Genomic DNA, 9576 nt, shown 5'->3' with positions numbered 1-9576 from the left:
ACACACACACACACACACACACACACACACACACACACACACACACACACACACACAACTCAAAGGGATGAAGATGAAGAGGAAGAAGAAGAGGGAGCCCTTGACAACAGCGCCGAACTACAATCACGTGACAATTCTGCCAAACCATCACCTGTGTGCGCGCGCGCGCGTGTGGTACTCACTCGTCTGGGCGCGTGTCCTCGTTCATTTTTTCCGTTTCACCGCCGAAGGTACCGAGCAGCTGCCGCCGCAGCGCGGAGCGGGGTCCTCATGGTTCCTGAGCGGGTTTCTGATCCCGGTGTGTTCTCTGGTCTGCTCCTCCTCCTCCTCCTCCTCCAGCTGCTGATGCTGATTGACTCCTGGGCTGTGGGAGCGCAGCCTCCTCTTCCTCCTGCAGCGCTTCCTCCTCCTCCGGACCGGGCCTGGTGAGCTGCTGTCGGTGAGGATGGCCCCGCACGGTCCTCATCTCCTCACTCCATGATGGACTCAGCGAGGGAGGGGGTGACGTCAGACCCGAAGGACCGCAGTGTCATATGGCGTCACCACAGTACCATCATCATCATCATTATTAATTTCATGTTGTTGACAGACTGCGGTATTTCAGAGTACTTTCTGGTACCAATACTTTACATGAGTACTAATTAGCTACTAAGATTTTGTTCTGAAAGTTCTGTGCTCTTCATGTACCTTACCCTTTCAAAATAAAAGCTCATTAAGTGATCTGCTTCCACCTGGCGGCCGTGCAGTGCTACTGCGCATGCGCGTTTAAAACAAGGTACCCTACTGTAGAAGTTGAAGATGATAGTTGATCCAGCAGAAAATTGTTGTGCCAGAGTCTCAGTATAAAATAATATACACAAGGGATCTGAGAAGATATAAAAATAACAGAGAATATAAAAAATACCAGCAATTAAGTTCTTAAACAGGTCAGGTGCAGACAGAAACATTAAAGTGTTTATTGTAGACAGGATTAATTTTATTGTCGTATGAGTAGAAAGGGGGCGGAGCTAAAAAGTTGGACAGCCACAGAGAGGAAGGGCTTCCTGTGTTGTTCTGTGGAGCACCTCGGTGGTCTCAGTCTACGACTGAAGGTGCTGAGGTAAGAGTCCAGTGTAGCATGCAGGGGGTGTGACATGTTCAGGATCTGGAGCAGTTTCCTCAGCATCCTCTGCTCAGACACCTCTGTCAGAGACTGCAGGTCCACTCCCAGAACTGAGCCAGCTCTCTTGGCATCAGCTTTCTTCACCCTGCTGCCCCAGTACACCACAGCGTAGAAGATGATGCTGGAGACCACAGAGCGGTAAAACATCTGCACCATGGTCCTGCAGATGTTAAAGGACCTGAGTCTCCTCAGAAGAAAAAGGCGACTCTGCCCTTTCTTGTAGAGGGCGTTGGTGTTAGCTGTCCAGTCCAGTTTATTGTTTATGGACCCCAGGTACTTGTAGCAGTCCACAGTGTCCACCTTAGTACCCTTGACGCTGATAGGGTTGGGGAGGCTGGTCTTCTTCCTGTAGTCCACCTGCAGCGCTTTAATTTTTCCTACGTTGAGTTGCAGGTGGTTCTGTCCACACCAGAAGGTCTGATGCTAAATGTTGTCAGTGGTTATGCTCCACAGGTTGGATGTGATGTGGAGGAAAAAGATACATTTTGGAAGGATCTGGATGAAGTGGTAGACTACTCCCAGGGAGAAGAGAGTGGTGATCGGAGCATACCTGAATGGTGGTGAAGGAAGCAGAGGGGATGAGTATGCACATAGATGAGGAAGTGATGAGTGGGTTTGGTGTCAAGGAAAGAAAAGAGGATGGACAGATGGTGGTGGATTTTGCCAAGAGAATGGAAATGGCTGTAGTCAACACTTATTTCCAAAAGCGGGAGGAACATAGAGTGACAAAATAGCTAGAGTTGAACTTGCACCATACCAAAAGTCATAGCACCCTTCGCCTGACGTTTGTGATATATGATTTGTGGAAATAGAACAAAAACTATGGAACAAGAAAGATGCCGAAAATTGTACAGAAGAAAAATGCATCACAATTGTGTGAATTCTTTATAAGCATTCACACAGTTAGCGAGACAGATAAGGTACTTGTTGTGTCATCTGGACAGAGAATAGATGATAAGGAAACCTGGTGGTGGAATAGTGAAGTGCAGGAAGACGTTCAAAGAAAGAGGTTAGTGACAAAGATGAATAAGATTAGGAATGAGCTCATCAGAGGTACAGCACAGATTGAACTTTAACCTTTTTTGTAATTGGGAGATAAATTTAGAGAGGCAGACTGAGGGCGGTCATGTAGATCTTCCTCTGGACATGTCCAGAGAAGGGACAGTGGGTATATTGGTTGAAGGATGTTAGAAATGCAGCTGCCAGGAAAAAGACAAAGAGGAGATATATGGATGCAGTTAGAGAGGACATGAAGGTAGTTGGAGTGAGGACAGGGGACACAGAAGACAAAGTGAGGACAGAGGATGCAGAGGACAGAGTGAGATGGAGGACTTGCTGTGGAGACCCCTGAATAGGGAACAGCTGAAAGAAGAAGCTTCATGCACAGTGCCTGAAATTAACACTTTTAATCAAGTGTAAAATGTATTTTACTAATTGTCTTTTGTAATGTACAGTATGTGAATGTTTTTGTACAAAGACCTGAGAGGTCTTCAGTTAGGACTTAGAGCTACAGAAATAAACTGAACTGAATTAAATTAAATATGATTTATTTTGTAAATATTATCTTATTTGTGAAAACATCATAAATACATTTAACAATGTACTTTCATTTTTAATAATAAAATCTACAATGACAAGATTAATTGCTGGCTGAATGTGGTAGCAACCTTGTTGCATTTGAACGCACCACCCAAGTGCATTCTGGGAAAGAAAAAGATGGCGGGTCGGTTCAAAACTCCTCTCCAGCCCTAATCTGCGCGGAGTTCACCGACTAGACCGCAGTCTGGATCGAGTAATGGATCCAGGTCGGCCGAAGTTCGAGCCTCGGGTCGGGGTAGCGGCTACCGGGACGGAACCACAGACAACCAGACCACCGAGAGCGAACCGTCTGAGCCGAAACTTCAGACTGACTCAAGCGGCGGAGCTGGGCTCTCCCCCGAGTCCGCGCGTCCCAGGTCAGCAACGGAGGTTCCGATTAATTTACTGTCACCTTTTGTTGGGCCGAACCGAGCCAAGATAAGGACACGCTCCTAACGGTTCTGGTCCAAATGTTCCGCTTCTTTCAGAAACCCGAATAAATCCGAAAAGTTCCGACTTCAGTTCGGCTCGGAACTGAGTGACCGTCAGCCGTGATTCAAGTTACACCAGATTACTTTCATTTAACTCCTTTTAGTTTTGCGTAACGAAAATTATAAATACAGAATTTACTGTAAAGGGACGAAGTTTTATTTAGATTTCAGTTATTTTACATAAAAATTCGTCTGGAGTTAAACTTTTTAAATATGTTTCTGTTTGAGTGAATTTTGATCTTTTAGTATACCTTAAACCAAACGAGTAAGAATCTCAAAGTTCAGAGGTCGAGATTTTTTGAGGTCGATCTCTAGAAATCAGGGTTGATCGATTATTTATTATTGTATTGTTTTTATTTAGAACTGAAAAATTGGCCAAAATGTATATTTCATTTAACAAAATGGAACAAGAATTGCATAAAATTTATATGAAATATCGTAGAACACTTACTATCCCCAAAATTATATAAAAAATAAAAATAATAACGTAGAAGAACGTTCTGCTTGTAGGGACTAGAGGGGACATGTAGGGTCTAGGACATGAAGAGACAGAGTGGACATATAGGGACAGAAGGGACGTGTATTTTTGTTTTAAATGATACCCAGGTGATTCCGATGGGTTTAAAGTCTGAATCTGTGGTTCTGTGTCTCTTCTGGTCCAGAGTTCAAGACCCCCACCAGGACCCCCAGAACCAGACCAGCTTTCTGCAGAGAGCCTCGTCAGAAAGACTTGGACTTCCAGCAGGACATCATCTGGGATGGCACATCCCCGACGCCCCGCAGACCTAGTGAGTTGGGTCAGAACCAAATTGGAGGATCAGGTGGGTCCGTTCACTTGCTGGTTCTAAAGATCGCTTGTGTTGCGTTCAGGAAAACGAGGGAAAAAACAAACCTCCAGAGTTGTGAACATCTCAGAGATCGTCAGCAGGATCGCACCGAAGGTTAGAACCGTTCTGTTCAGGTCTGATCCGGTGATACAAACTGTTACTGATCTGTGGTCTTGGTTCTGTGCAGCATGGCAGGCCGGAGGCTGCAGAACCGAGCCTGCAGCAGTGGGTCGGAGACAGCGCCACCATCCCCTGTACTCCGGACATTAAGGCTCCCAGAACCAAGAGGAAATCCCCCAGGTGGGTCCACTTCTGCTCTTCTTTGAGATATACATGGTTCTTAAGCCCCAGATAGACTAAAGTTCTGGTTCTTTTGTATTTCTGAGCTTCAGAACCTTCAGTAACCTGAGGTTTGTTTTCATAGCAGAGCGAGCAGTGTGGACAGCCTGCTGCGGCTCGCCACACGGTTGGACCAGAACCTGCTCCGTCCAAACCAAGAGGACACTGTAGACCTGTGGAACCTAGACCCGCTGACCCAGAACAACCTGGACTTCCAGAACACTCATCAGAACAAACCTTCAGCCTCACTTCCTGAGAACTGTCAGACACCTGTGAATGCAGCACCCCGGACTGAAACGGACCAGGACCAGAACTGTCAGACACCTGTGAATGCAGCACCCAGTACTGAATTGGACCGAGACCAACAGTTGCAGGATGACCTGGACTTCCTGTTTGATGGACCGACTCAGAACCTTAGTGGGAACCTGAGTCCGGTGCCTTCAGCTCCCTCAGGGAATTGTGGGAACCCGCCTGAGTCAGGTGGACCTGGTTCAACCCACGGTGCATTTGAGGACGACTGGGAAAATGACGACTTGCTAAATGACTTGTTAGTTCTGGAGATGACCCAGAACCCACTGAGCTTCACCGGCTCAACGTTCTGCTCCACCCAGAAACCGTCCGGTCCAGTCAGGCCATTGAGTCAGGGGGAACCGGCTGCTCCAGTCAGGTTGGCGGATCGGGTCGGTCCATCAGTCGGACCCAGAGTTCAGAAGAACCTGAGAACGAGAGCCACGCTCAGACTCGAGTCCAACTCAGGGTTTTCTGGGAACATAATCCAAATGGACCTGAGGACGGACCGACAGGCGGGCTATAGATCTACAAACGGTCACCTGGGTGGGTCTCCAAGTGGGACCGGACCACACCGAACCGAGCTAACGAGTCAGTCAAACCATTTAAAACAAGAACCACAAATTTCACAGATAGATGTGAGGAGTTCTGCTGAGACCTTCAAACCCAATGCGGTGGACTTTGTGGACCTGGACTCTCTGTTTTCATCGGACCCAGTCTGGGACAATCTGGCTGATGATGATCTGATGTGTGAAATGTGTGAGGATCTGGAGAACCAGATCCAGAACCAGAACTTAAACACCAAACAAACTCCTGCTCTGTCCAATCAGAGAGCAGTTCTCCAGCCGACCCAGAGAACTTGTACGAACCGGACCCAAGCAAGTGCTGGTGGTTCCTCAGATCCAGGTGGAACAGCCAAAGTCTATAGCTGGGCAGCGCCTCGATCCAACAGCAACCAACGCTTCAACTTCAGGAAGCAGAACATTCCAGTAACCATGGCAACCAGTAAAGGTACAGTCAGACCTGCAGCAGGCCCAAACGGGTCACCTGAGTTTAAACCAAACTTTATCCTCCCGAGAAACAATTTCGGTTCAAGTGGAAATTAAAAAATCTGATTTAAAACTAAAACTTGCTGATGTAATTTCCTGGTTTTCTCCCCGATGTCACTTCCTGTTTCTCCTCCGTAGGTAAATGTTCCGCGGCCGAGATCGAGCTGAAGAAGAAGCAGGCGTTGGAGAGAAGGTACCAGAGACTGCAGGCCCAACAGAACAAAACCGGGATCACATGAGCAGACATGTTAGGCTGCAGCTGACTGGTGGACTCAGACGGGTCAGGCTGCAGCTGATTGGACCGTGATGTGTCAGGCTGCAGCTGATTGGACCTTGACGTGTCAGGCTGCAGCTGATTGGACCTTGATGTGTCAGGCTGCATCTGATTGGTGGACACTGTCCTCACAGACATGGTCCTGTTAGCTTAAACTGATTTGCTTCTGGCTGATGTTTCTGTGAAGAGATGAACTGCTGTGGGACTACGGCCGAACCCAGCTGTGCCTGAACCACGGCTCCTTAACGTTTATTTAAAATTAAATTATTTATGTTCTTTGGAAAGCCCAAAGGGCCAAAATTACAACTTTAAACCAGAACAAAAAAAATAAAATAATTGAATTTGTTACAAAGTGATCAAAGTTTGTGAAATGTAAAATTCTTCTAAACGAACCAGATCTTCCTCCTGATGCTCCTCTCTTCTTTTGAACAGAACCTTTGGGTTTATTTGCTGTTAGGATCCAAATAAAAATGTCAGAAGAATTCAATGAGCAGCATTTGTTTGTACAGTCTGTGAAAAATAAATAAATTTAATTAATGCCACTATCAAGTCTTAAACAAGATATTTTTCCTTGTAGACAGATTCAATTTGAAGTTTCTGTCCGTCCAAATAAGAGACGGTGCTACAAGCTCTGGCCTGGTGTGAATCACCATGGCAACCAAAGACTCAGCAGATTCTGAGTTGATCTTCGTTTTTCCATCATGGTCGCCTCGTGGGTCAGTTTTGGTTCTGATAAGAACTTTTTAACTTCAGAACTGAACAAAAAGGGAAAACGAGAAGAGGGTTTAACCGGGAGTTTCAAAATAAAGCACATAAACACTTCAAAATAAAAGTGGGTCGCTGCTGAAAGACATTGTTCTGTCTCTGTTGAGGACAGTTCTGGTCACGACCCGCTGCAGTAGCATGTCTTTCAGGTTGGACCATCATCTTCAGAACCTGGCGAAGTCCTTGATGGAGACGAGGGCGTCTTTGTCCACACTAGATCCTGAAGATGACGAGCTCAGAGACAAAACGCATCTATGGTTGTTAGTTAAAGTTCATCTCCGTAAAATCTGCAGGACTCAAAGTGTCCAAGAGCTGAAAGAGAAAAGCTGTTTGTTTGTTTGTTTGTTTACAACCTGCCAGAAAAAGTTGTGTTCCTTCATCAACTGCGCTTCCACCTGCTGGACCAAACCTACAACTACAGATGAACTCAGATCTGCTCCTGGTGCTTCCTGAGGACAGAAACCGAACCAGGAAGGACCAAAGGCTCCTCCCTGCACAGTTTCAACAGATTACAGATTAGTAATCTGTGTGGCAGCAGCTTGGATTAACATATTTAATAAGTAAATTAATAAATCTGATGAATCAGCTCAGATTCTTGATCTACGCTGATCCTTCTGACCTTTATGGACATGCTGTCCTCACTCCCATCAGACCGATGACCCTGCAGACCAGAGGTTCTGTTTGAGTCCTAACAGACACGGGAACCTGTCTAGGCTCACAGAACCTGACTCATCCGGGCCAGGTTTCTTTAAATCCTGCTCTCTGATTGGTCCAAACCTCTGCAGATCACCAGAGGCTCACCTTCTGATCCCCTTGGACTCAGCAACTGTCTGATCCATATTCTGTCCACAGAACCTGGACTCCATTGGCTCTGTCTCAGTTTACCTCTGATAGTGGGTCATGTGACCCCCTCATTAATTATCTGCCTGCTGAGTCAGCGAAAAATGAACGCGTCACAGCAAGTCAGACAGTTCAGGAGAACGAGCTGCAGGTGGGACCTCCAACTCGCCTTCTGCTGAAAACATAAAAGTTTACAAATTAAAAAAATAAGTTGACAAATGGTTTAATTCTCAGATTTATTCACAAACGCACGTCAAGCTCAACTTTACAACAAAACAATTCAAGACTTCATTTGGCAAAAAGAATTAAACTCCACAAACAGAACGTGAAGGTTTAAAAAGCACCGAGAGCAGGAAGCGTCCTGACAACAGATTCATCCGCTGCAGAAAGTAGTCCCAAACAAACACATTTATTTAATTTAATAGATTTATGAACCTACCTGAAGAAAAACTAGTTTATTTTTAAATAACACAAAGACAAAGGACATGCAGTCACACACACACAGATGTTCAGTTCTGATACAAAGTTCTGATCCAAACCTCCCCTCTTCAACTTTTATTCCTAAAGATCTAATTTAAACTTTGTTCAGTCGTCTATTGACACAACTCAAGGTTACGAAACTGAAAGAGGTAAAAGGTCAGAGTTAAGTGTCTTTAGGCTTCTTCACACCAGATGAAGATGCTCTGAGACACAAAAAATCTACCAGAACCTGCAGGACTTTGGCAGGGTTTTGATGAGGTCCATGGGTGGGGTGGGTGTTTCAGTATTCAGAACTCCGTGGGGTTATATGGGATGGAACGTGACGAGTCCATAACAGACCCATCATGGGTCTGTTATGGTTCTATGATGGGTCCATGATGGGTCTACTATTGGACTATCATGGGCCCATGATGGGTCTATTATGGACCCGTGATGGGTTTACTATGGGTCCATGATTGGTCCACATCCTTCTTCCTCTTATCCTCTTTGTGGTAATAAAATAATAATAGTTTTGTTCCACCTCATGTACTAATTGTGATGTGAATGACAATAAAAATCCTTGAATCTTGAATAAAACAGGAATATTGACGGGAGACGCCGCCTGTTGAATCCATGTCCTGAAGTTGGACGCTCAGATGTCCTGGCTCAGTTGAACACTTCCTTGTTGATCCACATCAGGCTCCGGGTCTCGTTTGGTTTGCACTCGTACTCGATGTTGCTAAATTTGTTGCCGAACTGGCAGTGCTCCCTCTTGTAGTAGTTGTAGTACTTGGCCTGCCAGACGGTCTCAAAGGTGCCGGCCTTGTTGAACTGAACACAGAGAGACAAAGAACACAGGGTCAAGTGCTTCACTTCAAGGTCATCTTCACACTCTGCTCTGACTGGACCAACAGACTCGCTGCGGGATCACAGTTTCTCTGTAACAGGAAGTCAGTGCTGTCACCTGCTGGACGCTCTGAACATTACAGATTTGAGGTAAAACAAAAAGTTTTTTTTTTATTCCTGAACCTGTTAATCTTTTTAATTCTGGTTTTGCATGGAGTTTAAATCTTTAATTAATTTGAACAAAACCTTTACACCGTGCTTGGTTGACTGCTCTCAGATCACCAACATCTGTTCGTCTGACTGCTGAGTCAGCGTTATCGTCCGACTGCTGAGTCAGCATTATCGTCTGACTACCGAATCAGCGTTCTTGTCTGACTGCTGAGTCAGCTTTATAGTCTGCTGAATCAGCAGTCTTGTCTGACTGCTGAGTCAGCATTCTCGTCTGACTGCTGAGTCAGCGTTATCGTCCGACTGCTGAGTCAACATTATCGTCCGACTACTGAATCAGCGTTCTCGTCAGACTGCTGAGTCAGCTTTATCGTCTGACTACCAAATCAGCGTTCTCGTCTGACTGCTGATTCAGCTTTATAGTCTGCTGAATCAGCGTTCTTGTCTGACTGCTGAGTCAGCTTTATCGTCTGCTGAATCAGCGTTCTTG

The 9576-nt window shown here is 45.7% G+C and overlaps 2 protein-coding genes and 1 long non-coding RNA gene across 3 annotated transcripts in view; 1 reads left to right on the top strand and 2 right to left on the bottom strand.

Moving 5' to 3' along the window:
* Positions 1 to 272, bottom strand: part of spred2a (sprouty related EVH1 domain containing 2a) — a 6994-nt gene extending 6722 nt beyond the window's left edge. The window contains exon 1 of the mRNA XM_037690137.1: positions 183 to 272. Within this exon, the coding sequence (XP_037546065.1) occupies positions 183 to 208 (26 nt within the window). The 5' untranslated portion in view covers positions 209 to 272. The remainder of the gene's footprint in view (positions 1 to 182) is intronic.
* Positions 273 to 3926: 3654 nt separating this feature from the next.
* Positions 3927 to 4286, top strand: LOC119423024. The gene is made up of 3 exons (XR_005187437.1): positions 3927 to 4019; positions 4102 to 4172; positions 4246 to 4286. It is a non-coding gene; the product is annotated as an uncharacterized LOC119423024 (long non-coding RNA).
* Positions 4287 to 7848: 3562 nt separating this feature from the next.
* The window catches only part of cnrip1a (cannabinoid receptor interacting protein 1a), a 5174-nt gene continuing 3446 nt past the window's right edge, over positions 7849 to 9576 (bottom strand). The window contains exon 3 of the mRNA XM_037690136.1: positions 7849 to 8903. Within this exon, the coding sequence (XP_037546064.1) occupies positions 8739 to 8903 (165 nt within the window). The 3' untranslated portion in view covers positions 7849 to 8738. The remainder of the gene's footprint in view (positions 8904 to 9576) is intronic.

Source organism: Nematolebias whitei, chromosome 16 (assembly GCF_014905685.2).
Source record: "Nematolebias whitei isolate Nwh7 chromosome 16, NemWhi1, whole genome shotgun sequence".
NCBI lineage: Eukaryota > Metazoa > Chordata > Actinopteri > Cyprinodontiformes > Rivulidae > Nematolebias > Nematolebias whitei.
This window is presented reverse-complemented; position numbering and strand designations above follow the sequence as displayed.